General features: G+C 44.4%; 1 protein-coding gene across 1 annotated transcript in view; it reads right to left on the reverse strand.

The window, feature by feature from the left end:
* NEMF (nuclear export mediator factor) overlaps positions 1–20283 on the reverse strand; it is a 486031-nt gene that overhangs the window by 405385 nt on the left and 60363 nt on the right. Inside the window, exon 4 of the mRNA XM_086937289.1 lies at positions 19958–20083. Coding sequence (XP_086793415.1) covers positions 19958–20083 — 126 coding nt within the window. The remainder of the gene's footprint in view (positions 1–19957; positions 20084–20283) is intronic.

Raw genomic sequence — 20283 nt, forward strand, 5'->3', positions numbered from 1 at the left:
GGAATACTGAAAACTACAATGCCCTTTTGCAGAATTCAATGGCTACAGCATAGAGGCATTTGATGACAAATATTGAGGCACACTCTACTCTACTCATAGCATATCTCCAGAGACCTATTCAGCCTTTGATCTGTGATGAAAACCTCAGAACCCTTTAGAAAGCCAACCCTGGCCAACTGGAAGTTCTTCGATGGCATGCTAATTTCTGACTTTGCACTACATAATGCAAAATAACAATAAGAAAGTGTGCATGGAGAGGGATTTATATACTCAGTTTAACTTTTTATTGTGCAGTAATACCATAACCCGGAATTAACAGTATTGGCAATAATGAGTACAGGCATGGTGCACTGCAATTGCCATAGGAGATGCACCCTCCCCACCTCATTTAATTACATACAAATAGGAAACACAGCCAGACCTCAGGTGGTACTACTAGGGAAAACCGGAACCAATGTGTGCTGAATAGACCTTCCATCACAAAACATATCTGGTGAGTGAAATGTCGGTTTGTCCACCGGAAAAGGATCTCTTCTCATGAGGATCAAATTGTCCCTTCACACTCAGTTCAGTCACTGCTGCCTAACTGTATAACAGCAGTGGTATGCAACTGCACAGAACTTCCTGTCAAGGTGCACTTTTATTTTTACTAAATTAACACATATAGAATTTCCAATCCAATATGGGCAGTCATAGGTGGGACAGACACGTGCAGCAAGACATTTTTAGAACTGAGCTACCCGTAGAAGGCTAGCACGCCCCCTACTGGCTGTTCTGTCAGTAGAACAAAGAGTGAGCTTTCTTACTTTGGATTGGCTTGCCTATATAGGACTCAATTCACAAAATCCAAAGATAGAGTTATACATATTTTTTCGCAGGATTACTTTTCTCATTGGAGAAAATGTCTGACTCCTTATGGATTCCCACAAAATACAAGATATAGAGAAGTCAAACTACGTCAGTTTTGAAGACAGTAAATCGCGTGAATTATAAATGAAGTTTATTGAGATATCATGAAGCAACCCCCAACAGCTGTAACTCCTGCAGCATAAGCCTCTCCTCTACTGGAATCCACAATCCAGATTCCAATAGTGGAATCCTCAGTCTGCATGACAACTGTTGCCAAGAAGGTAAACACAACTTAAAATACAACATATCCTTCTCCTTTAACAAAAACAAAATATTATGCAAGAATTAAATACACAAAAAATATATATACAAAAATCAATAAAACAATTAGCTACAACAATAATCATTGAGCTTAGCAGGTACCTTTTTAATTTAAATACCTGGTGATCTGACCACCACAGAACTGTGATTACTCACTGCAGAATCATTACCCACAGCTGAATCCAAAACATCTTTCTTCAACCACTCGCGGATCTCGGTTTTATTACATCTAGACACACGATTAGAATTCCACCATTTCCTATCTGAAAGTTTTAAGAATTCACCCTTGACATTTACAACCTCCTTGGGACTAGATAACTTAGAGTTTCCCTTTAGTTGTAAATGTAAATGTAAATGTATAGGCATTTATATAGCGCACTACTTACCCGTAGGGTCCCAAGGCGCTTCGACCGCTGCGAAACCCTTCCTGGCTTCCCTGAGAGATGGTCCCTTAATGGGTATCTCCAGGGTGAGACCAGGCATCCCCGGCGGTCTGGTGGGGCCGTTAGTGAAGATGAGGCAAGCTAATGCCCAGAGTTGCCGAGTGTGATCGCTGATCAGAGTGGGCACCGAGGCGAGAGAATTATCGAGTCCGCTGACCCTGGTCCAGAAACCTGCCGCGCCGGGAATCAAACCCTGGTCCCGGCCGTCCTCTGCTCTCGGGTCTGCCGCCTCTAACCAGTGAGCCACACTACTTTACCTATTGTTGTATAGTACCCAACTGTTAAAAGAAGAGTCTCCACGAAGATGGAGGTAGATTGAGCATATTCTTCTTTATTCGATTTACAGGTTTCTTAAGCCACAGTGCGGAGCAGTGTGTTCCCTCGGATCACGATCACCAACAGCTGATCGAATCCACGGGAACACACACTCCAAGTACATCATTGCATTCTTGTCAAACACATTCTAAAAGAGATGACATGCTCAACATTCCCTTAAGCCCCTTATAAAAAAAAGAAAAAAAAACAATACATAAGCTGAAAGCAACAAATAAAGTTCAATAAGTAACAAAATCCCCAAACCTAGCAGGTAATCTAATGGTGCGCCCGCTTCTAACAGACCTGGCCCCCACATCATTCCTTTCCACCGGAACAGTGGCATTGGAAGCTGGACCAACAAATGCACTGCCATTAACATTGGAAGCTGGAACTACCACTGCATTACCTCCACTCTGATCCTGCAACCAAAAAGTCCATTCCAATTCATTAGAACAACTGCTCTTCTTCTTTTTCAAAATTAACTCAGCCTGATCTTTTCGTAACTTGACCACCTGTCTCTTATTCCCCCAACCTCTACCGTTAAGGAAAACAGCCCCTTTACTAACCTTACAAACCTGAATTGGATCATAAAAATGAGACTCACCTTTCTTAACGTTAAAGGGTTTTTTGCACAACACCCAATCACCAACAGAAATACCAACATCATCCACTGACCTTTTACCGTCAAAACGTTTTTTCATCAGTGCCTGACTACGCTCCACCTTCTCCAAAAAATAAGTAGCCTGCAGTTTTACATCATTCTTACTAACCAACCAGGAAGGAAGAAGTAAGGAATTAACTTTTCTTCCCCTAAGTAACTCAAAGGGTGTCACTCCAGTGGTGCAATGGGGAGACACATTGTAACTCCAAACTTTCTCTTCCAAAAACGAACTGACATCCAAACCAGAAGCTACAGCTGCCTGAATCCCTTCTTTAAGAATCTTATTACCACGTTCCACCAAACCATTAGATGCGGGGGAGTACTTCGCAACCTTCAGATGTTTAATATCCAGGGACCCTAAAAACGAACACATTTGCTCGGACACGAAATGCGTCCCGTTATCAGTGACTAAACACCTAGGAGCCCCTTCGACCAAAAACAATTTCTTTAAAAACAAAATTGTATTCTCAGTATTAGGCGTGTCAACAAACTTATAATACATCCATTTGGAGTGATAGTCAACAGCCAGAATCAGATACCTACACTCCTCAGGGAGAATTAAATAGGGCCCAGAAAAATCCAGCCCCACCTTAACCCAAGCTTGTTCAGGAAATCCAGTGGGATGAAGTGACAACTTCGGAATCTTCCAGTGCTTATCAGAAAGCAAGCACTCTTCACAACCATCAATCAGTCCTCTACCTTGTGCTTCCAACCCCGGCCACCAATAGTGCTGTCTAATTATCATACAAGTTTTAGTTACACCTAGGTGGCCTTCATGATCCAACTTAACAATTACTTCCCTCAATTTAGACAGGGGGCACAAATTTATCCCCTCTAAGAACAACATCGTCCTCTACGGAAAGCTCATCCGCAACCAAAACGAAATTCTTTAAATTCCCAGAAAGATTTCTCACCTCTGGCCAACCATTTTTACAGCAGTTCAAAACTCTAGATAGAACTAAATCTTCCAGAGAAGCTTTTCACCAGTCCTCTTCAGAAATAAGGGAACCACAACCTTCCACTGCGTCCAACATCGCCACACATTCTACATCATCCTCCTCAAAATTCTCCTCATCATCCTTATCCATCAGCATTCTGGATAGACAATCTGCATGAAAATTCTTATTTCCCTGAATATGCTTTATGTCAAAATTGAACTCCTGCAGCTTGGAAACCAACCTTGTTAACCTAGCAGACATAGAATTAGTATTTGAAACTTTGTTAAAAATGAAAGCAAGAGGCTTATGATCAGTCAAAATCTGAAATTTCCTTCCCCAGATATACATTTTACATTTCTGAACCGCCCACACACAGGCTAGCGTCTCCCGTTCGATCGTGCTGTAATTTCTTTCAAAAGGCTTAAGTGCTCTTGAGGCGAAAGCCACAGTTTGTTCATGTCCCTTTACATTTTGACTAAGAACTGCACCTAGTCCATTCAAACTAGCATCCACAGTGATCATTGACGGACAATCATCAAGGAAAGCATGCAGCGCCTTTGCAGAAATGACTAGATCTTTTACTCTCTCAAAAACACTGTTCAAGTCCTCCGACCAGATAAACTTTTGATCCTTTTTAAGCAGACAGCGAAGAGGTTCAATCATCTGAGCGTAATTGCACACAACCTAGCATAGTATTCAGCTAGCCCAAGGAAAGAGCGTAAAGTATCTTTATCAGTAGGTGGTTTAGCATCTTTTAGAGCTCTAATAACTGAAAACTTTGGACTAATGCCTTTATCAGAAATCGTATGCCCCAAGTAATCAAGTTAATTCACACCGAACTTACATTGGTCAGCCCTGATCGTCATTCCATTACCTTCCAAAGTGCCCAGAACTTTTTTTAAGAGAGTTAAATGCTCATCACAGTTCTTTGTAAAAACCAGGATATCGTCCAAGTAAGCTTGGACCCCCACCATTCCCTTGAACATAGAGTCCATCAACCTCTGAAAATACTTGCTACCGAGGCCAGCCCGAAAGGGAGTCTCAGGAACTTATACGCACCAAAAGGTGTAACAAACGTAGTAAGTTCCTTAGACTCCTCACTCAAAGGAATCTGGTGGTAGGCGGACTTTAAGTCATAAAGGGGGAACCACCTAGACCCCCCAAATTAGCCAAGAGTTCATGGATCTTAGGAAGGGGATGGCAATCCACCACAATATTTCTGTTCAATCCCCTCAAATCTGCACAGAGACTAATCTCTCCTGATTTTTTCCTCGCCACGACAATCGGGGTGACCCATTGGGAAGACTCTGTTGGCTGTATAATTTTCTGATCACATAGGTCATTTAACATACTCTTTAGCTTCTCCCTAGCACTCAACGGTACAGGTCGTACCTTATGCATGACCGGTTGAACGTCAGGAACCAATCTGATTTTATGACTAAAATTCTTTATGCACCCTACTTGATCTTTAAAACCTGTGTACCAGTATCCTGGTGCACAGGTACATTCCGATACTTGGGTATCCACATATATTGTACTAAAACTGACCTCTTTCACTGAAACATCACTAGAGCCACTTCCTCTATTTACTCGCAGATGACATTCTGGAAGACGCTCCCATTGTCTATTCCGGGTAGGGTGGCCCTTGCAAAAATGGTGGCTCTCCTGCGTCTACTTTACTATTTCGCTACTCTACCTCTCTACATTCATCCCTCCTATTTTAAAAAAACTGGAGGCAAAGGTTAGGGGTTTTCTTTGAGGTACATCTAGGCATAGAGTCTCCATTAGGAAATGATACCTTAGAACTTTGAGCACTATTTCTTGGCAGCTCAGTTGCAATGGATAGCCAGATGGCTAGCATCACAACACCTAACAGACACCGCCACTCTGCAACCTCCCTTGGCCCTTCATGACTTACTTCAAATATTTCACCCGTGCGCTAGGCCCAGGAAAGTAGACTCCACGTTGCTCTCCATAGCATTCCAAAGCTATTGCAGAAGCTTATACGTCACTCGCGCCACCACACCGTATGCCCCTGCTATCCCTCTACTAGGGTCACCAAAGGGTGAGTCACAGATCACAGCGGCAGAGTTACGTAGTTGGGAGGCTGCGTACATTTATGACGCAGGGGACCTTTTTAGAGATGGCACCCCAATCCCCTATGCAGACCTCATCTCAGACGACGGTCTACCTCCAGGGCAATTCCTAATGCACCACACACTCATAGCCTCACTTTCAGCTAGGAGGGGCAATTTAGCAACATAACCTTCCACATACCACCTGTTGCAATAGCAATATATACACGTAATGGGCACAGGGGGACACTTGATATGCTGGTTCGCCTCCTCACTCCGCCAACACACTGCGATATCACTGTCCCCCCTGAGGCAATACTGGGAGGAAGACATAGGTCGCCCCCTATCGGAGAAGGAATGGATGGCTATACTAGAAAGTCCTACAAGTGTCCCTCGCAACCAGCGCTTCCAGCAGATCCAATATTTTATTCTCCATCGCGCGTACCGATCCCCTGCCTAGATAAATACGTTCTTCCATAGGGATGACTCTGTATGCCCCAGGTGTCGCCTGACCAGCGCAGACCTCCTACACATGCTCTGGCATTGCCCTGCCCTACGGGAATACTGCATAGATGTGGCGGTCACCTTGTTCTGCTGCACCAGGCGTGTAGTTTCCTTCCAATGGGAGGTGTATATATTACATCTCTTCAAGAGGAGCAAGAAACACAAGGCTACTGCACGATTCTTAGATTTGGGTTTAATCACTGAAAAGCCCCTGGTCACCAAAAGATGGAAAACCCAAGCGGCGCCTCAGGTGCTGACCTGGCACCATTCTATGCTCAATTGGGCCAAGGCAGATGGCATGGCGCTGCAGAGGGAGGACTTACTGGGACTTTGCAAGTTCCCTCTTGATGCAGATTGGGGGGCTATGGTGATTGAATTGCAGAAGTCAACCACACCCACAGCAGACACCCAGGAGGAGGCGGTGGTCGCTTCAGCGCCAAGAGGGTACTCCACTCCCACTAACGCCATAAACGGGGCTGCCTCACCCAATCCTTACACGTCCCGCCGAAGCACAATGTCTTCATTCGCTCCACATGCAGTTACTTAACCGTTGCTACACTTTAGTGCCTTGGGTCACGGGCAGTTACCCCCTTTAGATAACTCTACTGTCAATTCCAAAGATTTCTTATGTGGGTTGAAAAAGTGTTTTATTTACTGGGTAACGCCATCACATATGAACGGAGAAAAGAACTGTTACTCAAGTTCGATCTCAAGTTTGCAAACCTGGCTATGATGGATCCTGGAATAAAAGCAGGATGACTTATCTTTGGGGGTTCATTTATAAAAGAACTTGGCAAAGATGTTTCCACATTCTGCTCCCTTGAAAAGGCTCAACAGTCACTCCAAAAAGTTTTTTCCCAAGAAGTTCTTTCCAGGGTCAGTAGAGACAGGAGCTGCTTTACTGCGCGTAACTTCGGCAACCAAGGATTTCGAAGCTCGTACGACTCCAGCTCGTAGGAATACAAGCCTCAGTTCTACCAGCAAAGAGGCAGAGGTTTCCGCGGCCAAAGGAACTTCAGATTCACAGCCAAACAGGTGATTCTCTTTTTTGGCCATTTTCCTGTAGGAGGTCGACTTTGTCTGTTTCTACCAAAATGGCAATCTCGAACTTCAGATCCCTGAGTTTTAAACACAGTTGACGGTTATGCTATAGAACTTTATACAACACCTTTTCAAACTGCATTTCCAGGTTTTCATCTGAAATGTTTAATCTCATCTCATTAAAAATAGAGCCTCTGCTACACAAAAAAGCAATTCAACTTTCAAGTCCTAATCTCGCAGGTTTTCTCAGTTCCCTATTCCTTGTTCTGAAGAAAAACAAAAAGATGAGACCTGTCATTAATCTTTGTCAGTTCAATCAGTTTGTGATCTAGGGTCATTTTAAAATGGAGACAATCATCCATCTCAGAGATCCCTTACTTGAGCACCACTGAAGGGTCAGATAGATTTACAGGAAGCATACCTCACAGTCCCTATACATCACAATCACAAAGCGTTTCTTCAGTTCCAATGGCAGGGAAAACATATACATTTTCCTCTCTCCCCTTCGGTCTTTCTTCGGCACCATGGTGCTTCACAAAACTCAAGAAGCCTGTTGTAGTCTATCTCCGATCTCAGGGTATCGGATGTATCAGTTATCTGGACGATATTCTCTTAATGTGGCAAAACGTACATACCCTTCAAAATTGCACCTTACTTACTCTTGTTTCAGATATGGGTTTCACCATCAACTCAGAGAAATCTATTCTTGTTTCTTCCACTAAAATTGAATTTTTAGGTTTTCTGATCGATTCTTCCAGCACAACGCTCCGCTTACCTCTAACAAAGGTCAATTCCATCAAATCAGAGATTCTCCACACTCATTGCAGTTCTTCCATCTCCTCCAAACCTATAGTGAGAATAGTGGGTATTCTTTATTCGTCCATCCAGGCCATTTTGCCAGGTCCTTTCCAGGTCCTCCCCACTATTGAACTCTCCAAAGACTGAAGTTTCGACACCTACACAAGGGTCTTGCTTATTCCGACTCTATCAGTCTAGATCAAGAATCTCAACTAGAGCTCCAATGATGGATAGACTAATTACATGCCTGGAACGGCGAAAATATCTTTGCATCAGCCCTTGATCTTGTGTTATAATCTGATGCAAGTCGGATGGGGTGGGGAGCTCGATGTGGGCCAGTCTCGACTCGGGGTATATGGTCTCAAGAGGAGTCCACATTGCACGTCAATTGTTGAGAGATGCTGGCTGGCTCCCTTGCCATCAGAAGCATAGCAAAACCAAGGTACACTGCTCCATCCTTCTCCCGATGGACAACATCACCACAGTGCTCTACATCAACCATCCCGGAGGTACCAAATTCAGGCCTCTTGCAGAAATAGCAAAAGGTTTCTGGGAGTTTGGTCTTCTAAATTATACTTCAGTTAACGTAGAATATTTACCAGGAGACCTCGACACCATAGCTGACAGGCATTCTCGTCATCTTCATGACTCAAGTGATTGGAGACTTCATCAGTCCATCTTCAGCACTTTACTTCACAAATGGGTTCCTTTTCAAATCGATCTTTTTGTGACCAACTCAATTCTCACTTTCCCCAATTCTTCAGCTGGTGCCCAGATCCCCTTGGCCTTGGATTCAGATGCCTTTTTGCAAGACTGGCCCCATGCAATACATTATGCTTTCCTTCCTTTTCTTAAGATAAACCAAGTCTTAGCTCAATTAAATGAAATGAAAAGAACATTTGTATAGCGCGGTAGATACGCTCAGGCATCCTAGTGCTGCAGACATGTACACTACAGTTCAGGCTATTCTGGTTTGTTAAAAAGCAGGGTTTTTAGGAGTTTGCAGAAGGTGAGTACTTTGTGCTCTGATCTGAGTTGGATAGGGAGGGAGTTACAGAGTCTGGCCGAGTTGAGGGAGAACGAGCGGCCTCCACATCTTGCTCTCTTGAACCTCAGTGTTACAGCCAGAAAAGAGGATCCGGATCTGAGCTGTCTGTTTGGGTGATAGGCAGTTATCAGAGTTTGGTTAATGATGGTGCCTGTATTCCAGAAAGCTCGGTGTGCAATGCACATGGCTTTAAATTCGACCCTTTCCCTCACTGGAAGCCAGTGGAGGTCCTTAAGTGTGGGTTTGACCGGGACTCTGCGGGAGATCTGTAGAAGGGTTCTGGCTGCGCAGTTTTGAATGTTCTGCAACTTGTTAAAAGTTGTCTGGGGTGCGCCTAGATAAAGGGCGTTCCCGAAGTCCAGGCGGGATAGGATCAAGCTCTTGACCATTATCTGTCTAGCATGAAAAGGCAACGGAGGAAGGAATTTTCGCAGAAGACTTAGCAGCCCAAAACAGATGGCTGAGAGTTTGGCTGCTTGGTAGTTGAAATTAAGGGATTTGTCGAGCCAAACGCCCAGGATTTTGATCGTGTCTTTGTGCACAAGGGCAGGTCGAGACAGGGGGGCCAGAATGGATCGATGGTGCTATAGATGGGACTCCCAAAAAGCATAAGCTCCATTTTGTCCCCATTCATTTTCAGGCAGAAAGATGTCATCCATTCAGTGACTGCTTCCGAGCAGTTTTTCAGGCAGCTAGGTGTGGCTTGCAGGGGGTTGAGAGTCACCACTAGCTGAGTATCGTCCACGTAAGTGACAATTTTCACTCAAAAAGGGCGGACGATCTCGGCTAGGAGGCTCATATAAAGATTGAATAATGTGGGGCTCAGGGAGGAGCCCTGCGGCACCCCGCAGTCAAGAGGCTTGCTCAGGGAAACAAAGTCACCCTCAAAAACCTGGAAGGAGCGATTGGAGAGGAAGGACCTAAGCCAGGTGATTGCCGTCCCTGATATTCCCTTACTGCTAAGTCGGTGTAGCAGGATGCTATGACTCACAGTGTCGAAGGCGGCACTTAGGTCGAGGAGGATGATGGCTACAGAGCCTCCCTGATCTAAAATTCTCCTGGCCTCCTCCGTCACTGCGAACAGGACGTTTCATTCCCATGTAGGGGGCGCAACCCCGTCTGGGTGGAGTCTAGGAGATTGGTGATTTCCTGGTTCAAGGTTAGGGTTTTTGATGAGAGCTTTGACCATGACTCGTTTTCATGGAAGTGGCACGATGCCGGAGGATAAAGAGGCATTTAGTAGTTCTAGCATGGTAGGTAGAATATGGCTAGTGACTTGTAGTAAGGTGCGAGGTGGTGCTGGGTCATTAGGGGAGCCAGATTTTACCTGGTGCATAATGGATTCAAGTTTAGAGGCGTCTAGGAGGGGAAAATGTTTGAGTGTGGCTAAATGCTGGGGCTCTGGGTTGAAAGGTGTCTGGGGTGGAGTCACAGGATCGGAAAAGGAAGTGTAGATTGTTTTAATTTTATAAAAAAAGAAATCTGCCAGATTGTTACAACGGGTTTGGGCATTTGAGGGGTCTCGAGGTTTTTCTGGGAGTTGCAGGAGGGTCTTTGCTATGCGGTAAATTTCCTTGAGCTTTGAGGCTGCCTCAGTGATTTTTTCCTTTTTGTGCGCATTTAATTCTGTCCTTATTAGTTTTAATGGCTGCTCTGTATTCTGATTTCCTAAACGGAGAATAGTCAAGACGCCATTTGTGTTCCATCTTTTTGCAAGTACGTTTCAATTCCCGCAGTTCCCTTGAGTACCAGGGGGCGGTCGCCTTGCTGTGTTTGGGGTTAGTACACCTGAAGGGGAGCACAGAGTCAAGTGACTCAGAGATCCACATGTTGTAGTTCTCATTGGCCAGAGTGGGGTCGGGATTACTAGGTGGTTTGAGGGTTTCAAGACTTGCCACCCATTTGGTTGTGGAGAGGTTTGTCCAGTTCGTGTTTCTGCGCATTCCTAGAGGCGGGGGAGACTGTGACTTTTTGGGGAGCCATGACAGAAGTATAAGGAAATGGTCCGTGCACGGAAGGGGAAGGGGGTCCCCGACTTAAAGATCTAGGCTATTACTAAAGATGGGGTCTAGGAGATGACCTTTGATGTGGGTTGGTTTAGGTACTAGCTGTTTGAGCGTAAGAGCTGAGAGGCTGGAGGTTAGTTCCGAGGCGATAAGGTCTGTGGCGTCATCGAAATGAATGCTGAGATCCCCTAAAAGGTTAAAGGTGGATGGGCTAAATACTAGGCTAGCTATGATGGGTGGGAGGGTATTGGAGAATTGCCCTGGGTAGCCAGGTGGGCGGTATAAGAGTACTCCCGAGAAGGTGCTAGTGGGGGAGAAATCTATAGTGAAGGGGAGACTTTCACAGTCTAGTATGGAGGTAGGGGTGCTATGACATCCGTAGCAGTCTTTATAGAGGACTGCTATGCTTCTCCCCCTCCCGCTGTTGCGGTCGCTGCGTAAGATTAGATAGCCTTGGGGGAGGGCCCGGGTAATATCAGGCTCTGAGTCTGTATGCATCCAGGTTTCTGTCAAAAACAGAACGTCGGGGTTTAGCTCATCCAGCAGCATGAAGATTTCCAAAGAGTGTTTTGGGAGAGACCTACAATTTAAAAGGTACATGCTGTGATGTGTCTTCTTAGGAGGGGGTTAAGATGGAATTGAAACCCGCAATGTGGGCAAGAGGTGTGTAGAGCCTCTGGGTCCCATGAAGAGTGACATAAGGCAGGAATTTCCCCTCTTAGCTTGCGTAGCGAGTTCGAACTAGATGTCCTAAGGTGGGAGGGTGAACAGGCAGGGGTTGTGGCCCCTGGACCCGGCAGGTTACGGACGGGCGCAGACGGGCTTGCCTTTGGCTGCGCGTAGTGGAGAGCATCTGGTTATATGGGTGTCGCCAGAGCAGTCATCCAATGGCGTTGCGCCCTCCTCCCCTTTAACCCGGTAGTGTCGTGCAATTCCGCTCCTCCCTCCACGTCAATCGGGAGAATCCCGTGGTCGACCGGGGAGGTGCGGGGAGCCGGGTGTCAGTGGGTGCAGGAGTGCAGGTAAGTGGGGGATTTTCCTTTTTTTAAAAGCAAAGCAGTCCCCGGCAACAGTGCCCGGCGATTCAAATTATAATTTTAAAAATACCAGGAAGTGCGGCGAAGGGTTGTTGCTCAGCGCATCAGCAGCGCAAGTGAGTGAGCTTCTGTTTTTATGCGGTATCCAGTGGCGTTGTGCCCTCCTCCCCTCTAACCCGGTAGTGTTGTGCAATTCCGCTCCTCCCTCCACATCAATCGGGAGAATCCTGTGGTGGACCGGGGAGGCGCGGGGAGCCGGGTGTCAGCGGGTGCAGGAGTGCGGGTAAGTGGGGGATTTGCTTTTTTTTAAAAGCTAAGCAGTCTCAGGCAGATAAAGGTTTTCTTAAGAAAAACCGAGTCTTAGCTCAAGTCAGACAACAACAGGCCACCCTGGTCATCGTAGTTCCCTTTTGGCAATCTCAGGTATGGTTCTGTAGTGCTAGAGGCATTCCTATATTTTTAACCACTTGATGACCTTTGACTATCATGATTTTAATTGACTTTAGGTATTTACTTCATTTTTTCCTGTATGTGCCTTTCTTGCCTTGAAGATTTCTTTTGTATCTCTTGTAGTTTTAAAGTGGGAGCTGGCACAGAGTAAAACAGCCTTGCCAGGAACAGAACTTGTGGGATGTGCATTTGAAAGCATGAGAGAGAGAGAGAGAGAGAGATGCGGAATGTACTTCTTGGTCTCAAAGTGCAATGTTATAAACAGTGGTGCCCAAATGTGCATAATGTTGTACATTGGGAGATGAAGTGTGTGATGCTATAGGCAGTGGTGCACAAATGTGCAATGTGTTGTACATTGGGAAGTATTATGAAGTTCCTGCTATTGGCTTTGACATGCCCTCATGTCATCTTGAATTCTGACTCTGTCTTGCTTGAGCTTTTTGCGTGCACAGGCAGGCCAGTAGATTACTCAAGTTGTTTAGGTTATTCACGTTCAAGGTTGCTTGTTTTTGGAGAATGTTAAATGTACTGCTAGAAACTTTCGGAACACATGAGAATGCAGAAGGAATGTGAGAACTCTTTTGTCTTTGGAATGCTTGCATGGAAAGTGGCCAATTCCAGTAAATTTCCTTGGCGCAGAGGAACGCCTCTCAGAACATTCCAGTGTGTTTTGAGATTATAAAGCAGGGGTTTGTTGACTTAGAAACTGGGATTTGAGCCTGAACGGGGGACGCATCTTCAGTGCAGGAATCTGGTTGCTGAGGCTCCTGACCCCGGCTGTGAATCCTCCATTCTAGAGTGGGCCAGGATGAAGTTTGCACCAGGTGATGTGTTTTATTTTTGACATTGTGTTGTGTGACTGTCAGTTTCCAGTGGCTATAACAGTCATTGTGATGTGTGAGTGTCTGTGTGCACCTTCAGTTTTCAGTGGCTATTATCATCTGAGGTGTTTTCTTTGAGTATTGACTTTTTGATGTGTGAGAGTCTGTGTGCACATCCAAGGTAATCATCTGATGTATTTAGTGTATATATCTTTCTGATTTCTTGCACGACGTCCAGCATAATCTGGTTGCATTTCATTTCACATTAGTATCCATGCATTTAACAGTTGCATTTGCCAAGTGTGTGAGTGTGTGTGTGTGTGTGTGTGTGTGAGTGTGAGTGTGAGTGTGTGTGTGTGATTTTTTTTAATGCTGTTCATTTGACATCTGGGAAAGCCTTTCTGTCAGAGAGCATTGCATAAATAAAACCCCAAGCCTTGTTCTGAAAACAGTCTTTGATGTGCTTCATTTTATAAATTGAAATCTCTTTCCAGCTGGTGTTGTGTTGTGTTTATTGCTTCATCGTGTTTGAGCCTCCATATGGGAGAGTGGTATTCTCTATTATCTGGGAGTGCAAAGCAATACAGGCTCCCACCTCTCCTAGAGCTTACAATAGACATCCGGTTCTGCTTCCATCATTTCCCAATCTTCTACAGGACCCATCGTGCCATCCACACAATCTAGTACTAAACAATTCCATATCTCTTTCTACCTGCAAGATAGCAGGGAATTCCCAGTCTCTCCCTTTCATTTTGCCAGAAGTTACAGAATACATCAATAAATCCTGGGCGCCAGTTACCACCAAAGTTTTTCAATAAGCATGGTCTTTATGGTCAAGCTGGTGTTTGGGAAAATCTCTTAATCCCTTCAGCGGATATAACTTACATCATCAATTTCCTCGCCACCGGATCCAGTGCAGGTAAGACTTACCATACAATCAACCTTTACAGGTCAGCCATTTCTATTAACTATCCTTACATCAAAGGAAAATCGGTGGGTGAGCATCCGCTTGTTTGTTGACTATTAAAGGTAGTAAACTTTTGAAATTCTCCTACTCTTAAGTACAATCAATTGTGGGATGTCAATGTCGTTTTGAAATTATTTATTTCCTGGCCTGATTGCATGCTTACATAAAACATGTTGACTGCAAAACCTACTGTGCTTTGTGCCTCATATCAATTGAACGTTTTTCTGATGTTAAAGATTTTGATTTTTCTTTTTACCAGTTTATTCCTACAGGTGTGCTGTTTACTATAACCAGCGGTACAAAAGGGGGTGGTGATGGACGGAGCATCTGAATCAATCAAACACTCACACCAAGTCAAAAGATATGGGTTTAATCCATCACCGTTCTTTAGCCCACTCTGCCACCCTAGTTCAGACATGGCTATATGCAAATCAGTCTGACCCTGGGCCTCATGGGAACAGTCCAGCCCGAACTGCCAAGCCATGTCTTCCCTGGACCGGAAACAAGCTTCCGAGGACCAGTTTCTGGCATTCCAGCCGTCTTCAGCCCAGCTTGCTTGAATCCAGTGGCAAAGTGAGCAAGGGACTCACGTCTGAGCATACCCTGCCACACTTATGGCGGCCAAAAGCGGTACAAAAGGGGGTGGTGATGGACGGAGCATCTGAATCAATCAAACACTCACACCCAGTCAAAAGATCTGGGTTTAATCCATCACCGTTCTTTAGCCCACTCTGCCATTCTTTGTTTTCTTATTATCAATAACAGCTCACTCAAGAAAAGAGGACTGTTCGCAGTCAACATAAGTATTATAAGTTCTATTTGATGCATCAAAGGTACTTTGTGTGAAAAGTGTCGCATCTGCAATTTGCTTTGAACTGGACTATTTCTATCATCTAAAAGTCATCTTTTTATTACTGTATTGTGGATTTTTGTTGTTTGGTCTTGTTTTGGTTTAGATAAAGATTACTTATTTTTCTAAACTTGTGTGGTGTCCATTTGTAGTGTTTTCACTGTATTACTGTATGTGTTCACAAACGCTTCACACACTGACTCTGAGATCAGCCTGTCTGCTCATGCCAAGCTATCAAGGGGGTGAGCAAGGGTTATTTTAGAAGTGTATCCCCCTTACCCTGATGAGAAGCAAGGGTCCCTATTTGGACAAAGGTACCTACCTCTGCCAACTAGAGACCCCCATTTCTAACACCTACTATCTGATCTCATTACTCCAATTAGGTTTCATTACATTTTTTTGCCAATTTTATATCAACAAAATAGTGCACAGTTGTGCTTATGCAGTTCAGCAATACCTCACTGATCACATTTCTCAACTATCCCATTCCTTTCTGTTCATGCCCCTCCAGCTGTCCCGCAATGCCCATTACTGACTGAAGTCTGACTATGTATGCATGTCTTCCTTTCTGGATTGCCTGTTTTGGACATTTTTATTTATTTATTTGAGTTTTATAGAGCGCAAACAAGACCTGTGAAGGTATCAGAGCACTTTACAGGATTGACAGGTAAGATACATGAACTTGGGATGGTTGGATACAGTTGGGGTAAAAACAGGTAGTTGCAAAAGTAACAAGAAAGAGAAGAATAGCAGAAACAAATCATGGGAACAGTTGGGATAAGAGCATATAGCACAATTGTACAAATGAGGTAGTGTCGAGTCCAGGGAAGGATGCCCAGAAGAGCCTGGTGGGTACCATCCAGATAGCCGTAGGTTAAGCATAAAAGTATGAGAAAACAGTCGCTGAGGTGATTAAAATGAGAGCGTTAGGAGAGGAATTTGTATGAAACAAGGAAAAGAATAAGCAATAACAAATTTTGGAATCATTTGGGATCAAAACAAATAGCACATTATACAACTTATACAAGTGTAGCAATCTTAGTTCCAGGGAATGCTGCCCAGAGGTGCCGGGTAGGTATAATCCGGGAGACCGTGGGTAAGACCATAATGGTAAGAGAAAACAAAGACATTGAGGTTATTGAATGCGAGCAGTAGGAGAGAAATTTGCCCATTAAGAAAGTCTTGGCCTCCTTTTTAAAGTGTGCCAAGGATGAAAGTCTTTAGATGGCGGGCGGGAATGAGTTCCAAATTCTTCGGGCGGCCCCACAGAAGGTCTGGTTTTATGCTTTTTTTTCCCGCAAGCGTGCTGGTTGGAGCAACATGTTTCTGGCGGACCGTGAGTTTCTAGCTCCTCGAAAAATCACGAGTTTTTGGAAGAGATATGCTGGGGCATTGGAGTGTAGGGCCTTGTGTGTGATGCAAGCCAGCTTAAGTTGGATTCTGGCCTCAAGAGGGAGCAAATTTAGAGCTTTGAGGTGGGGAGAGATGTGGTTGAATTTCTTTGAGCCTGTTAGGAGTCTCGCGGCGGCGTTAAGGCAGGTTTTCAGTGGAGCCAGAGAGTTCTTGGGTAGACCTGCGAGAGTAGAGCAACCATATTCCAGTTTGGAGATGACTAGTGCCTAGGTTGCCATTTTTAAGTCGGGTGTGTTGAGGAAAGTTTTCAGGTGTCTTAGGTAGTTCAGGTGAAATCTGGCGGTTTTGGCCATCGAGTTGATATGGGATCGCATATTCAGGTTGTAGTCAAGTGTTATTCCAGGGGATTTAGCAGAGTCTACAATGGTAGAAGGGCAGTTTAAGCCTCTGATTGCCTTGATCCATGTTTTCCACAGCTAGCACCAACCACAGCCTATGGTGGCATATGGAGTCTGTAGGAAGGTGTAGACACCTCAGATTATAAATTGCTTAGCTGTACCAGAATGTAAGAGATGAAAGATGACCTTCCCTTTTCTAGAGTTTTGCGGACTTGCCAATAACATAACTTCTGTCGCTCTGCTAAGTGGGACCCTGTTGCTGCCTCAATTTCACCAGGAACATCCTCCAAAATATCGGTCAATCTAGGCCAACACCACAGCTATCCAGTAATTATCACCACCTGACATATCACCTACAACAATGGTGCCTTCTAAATGGCTCAAGGCACCTCATGTTACGTGTACTGCCATTGGTATAGTAATTTGGAGTGCTGCCTTCCATCTCGCACTGCTTGCAAAGTTAGTTGTCCTTGTCACTACATGTCCCCATTTATTCTTGTCTAGTTTTATCCAATTCTCTTACATCATTGTCTTTTGACAGGGCATTGTTTAATCTGCGTTGGGGTCATCAAGGATCTTGTAACAGTAGGAGGTGATGTGACCCTTTAAGTCATAATTCAGTAAAACTTTCTGAAAGGGGTAAGCACTCGAGAGGCCCCAGCCTGCCCTTCGGGTGCACCGTCAATGTCTGACTTGTAAATATCTGAACCTCTGAACTTCTGGCAACCAGAAGTCTCCCTTTGCTTGTTCAAAAGTTTTAATTTCTACCCCATGAAACAGATCTCTAATTGTGCAGCACGCACCACACTCACCTGAGCATTTAGGGGGGAATTTTTGCTACCCAATAGCAGGATGAACAGTGATGGAAAAGTAATGAAACTGCTTTTAAACCCTATTGAGTTTCAGTTTTGCTCTTGTCACTGGGGATATATACAAGTGGATGCATCTATGTGCACGACAGGACGAGGGCACCTCGCACAAGGGTCCTCCACTTAACCTGTGGGAGATCATGCACCAGCCTTTATTCACTACTTTCCTGGTCCATTCAAACAGATAGCGTAGATAAGCCACGCGTAGGTATGTTTGGAACCCCAATTTTCCATCAAGGGGGCCTAGTCTGCACTTTCCACTATGCAAGTCGTCTTGTCTCGTCAAAAAAAGCCAAAGCATAACTTCTGTATTCCTTTTAAGTACCCTCTGTCTACGTTTATTGGCAGTGCTTCGAAAACATATATCACGTTAGGGAGTATCAATGTTAAGCGTGGTTATGCAACCCACCCAAGATAGAGGTTTATGCTTCCGATGTGCTAATTCTGTTTTTAGTGCCTTACATAGCTTTTCTAGGTTGGTCTCTTATTTTTTTGTGATCCTGCCCACCAGGTCCACCATTAGGTATTTAATGGTGTCGCTTGACCACTGGAATGGAGATGTTCCCTTGTGTGACTGTAATGCCTCGTGATCTAGCGCAAGTTTACGACCCTCTGATTTATTTGTGTTGAATTTGAATCCTGACACCTGGCTATAAAGGTCCAGCTCTTTGAAGATGTCTGCCAGTGAACCTTTTATGTTGGTCACGGACAACAATTTGCCATTAGCGCACGTTGTTATTTTCTACTCATTTCCTTACAGTCAGGTATCTTTAATCTGTCTGTTGGTCTGGATTTGCTGCACTGGTGGTTCCAGGGAGAAGCCAAATCAGTAGAAAGAGAGAAGGGTTCCCTGTCTCATTCCTAGCTCAATGTGTATCCATCAACATAGGATTATGTTCAGCTTAATCCTGGATCTCTAAACCTTAAGCTAGCAAACACCAAGGTCATGAGCCCTTCCCTATAGCTCATTTTTGCTAAGACATTTCTCATGGAAGTCCTGTCAACCATATCAAATGCTTTTTCCCCATCCAAAGATAGCAGCACCAACCTCCGGTTTCCTTTGCATCCAATATCTAATAGATGCTCATTCCTCCTCTTAATCTCAGAACTCATACTAATGTGGATAACACACACATCATTTTAGTGCTTGAAAATCCATCAGCCCTTTACCCCTATACCATTGGACAATGGGACTACTGGGGCCAACCGAAATAGTAGCATGTGGCAAATGGACCAACCATTATTTTCGAACTACCTGGTCTCAAGAACTAGGGTCCCTGCTATTCCTCTCAACCAAAGTGAGGTGCCCAGGGATGATCATGAACTTCAAAACAATATTTGCACAAGATGAGAAATGAGTTTTGTGAATTTTCTTATACCTCGACTATTCTCAGAAGGTTCAAGCCACTATTACCGTTAACAATCTCCAAAGTTGGCCATGCCAACAGACAATACCTTGGGAGTGCCCCTGTTAATTCTTTTGGAATTACACAGAATGCAGCGGTCAGACAGCTGCTCATTACCCCATACATCATCTCTTTATAACATCAACGCAAACTGCATAAATCTTTCAGGTCTCACTGGGACCGGATCACTCTTCCTTCAACAGAAACTCCATAACCTTTACCTAACAAGAACACTCAACTAGAATTTCGGAGAACACTAAAAATAGGCTACTCCAAACCATATAAATACAAATGTTTCTTTTCTCATACCATTCTGAACACCACACGCTTAAGCACAGCAAGGAATGCTGCCCTATGCCTGATGTCTTTGAACCTCACACAATTACTTCCACAGAGTTCCTTCAATATCCAACATCCTTCTAACTATACACTCCGAAAGGGGGCTTAGCAAGCGGGTGTAAATCACAGCACTTCACAGCTGTGTAAGTGGTTTGAAGAGCTATTCCAATGTTCCATTCCAATCAAATTAACCCAGACAGCTCGGAGTACGCTCTAACCACTTCATCCAATTGAACATTCCACACTGAGCCACTGCAAATACTCTACCCAGTGGCTCGTTCATTCTTCATCTAAATGCAACCCTCCATTGGATAATTCTTTCAACCACACTATAACACAGTAACCATCAATACAATCTGAACAGCTTCTCATTAATTGTCACCCTGCTGTTTCCTAGAGGCTTAATATTGAGACTGATGCACACAAATCATATCATCCCCCAAAATTAAATTAAATGTTAAAACTTACCCTGTCGTAAAGCTCCACAATCAAATGGTAGGCAGCTTCATCTGTGCCAAACTGGAAATCTACAATCCGGTCCATGCCAAGTTGTTTCACACTCACAAGCCTTCTGGTCTTCAAATGCTTCCGACACTGAGTAAAAAGAAAGAGGGACACATCCAGTATTTTTGTATATACCACCATATTACATAATTTGTGCTGAGAAATCCACAAGAAATCAGACACCTACTTACTGGGCAGTGTATTCTGTTAAAGTGGAAAGGCAATACGACAGAGCCGGTTGGCAGACAAATGCTCACTGAAATCATGTGGCACAACAATGCCAATTTGTG

This window comes from Lissotriton vulgaris, chromosome 9 (genome assembly GCF_964263255.1).
Source record: "Lissotriton vulgaris chromosome 9, aLisVul1.2, whole genome shotgun sequence".
In the NCBI taxonomy this organism is placed as follows: domain Eukaryota; kingdom Metazoa; phylum Chordata; class Amphibia; order Caudata; family Salamandridae; genus Lissotriton; species Lissotriton vulgaris.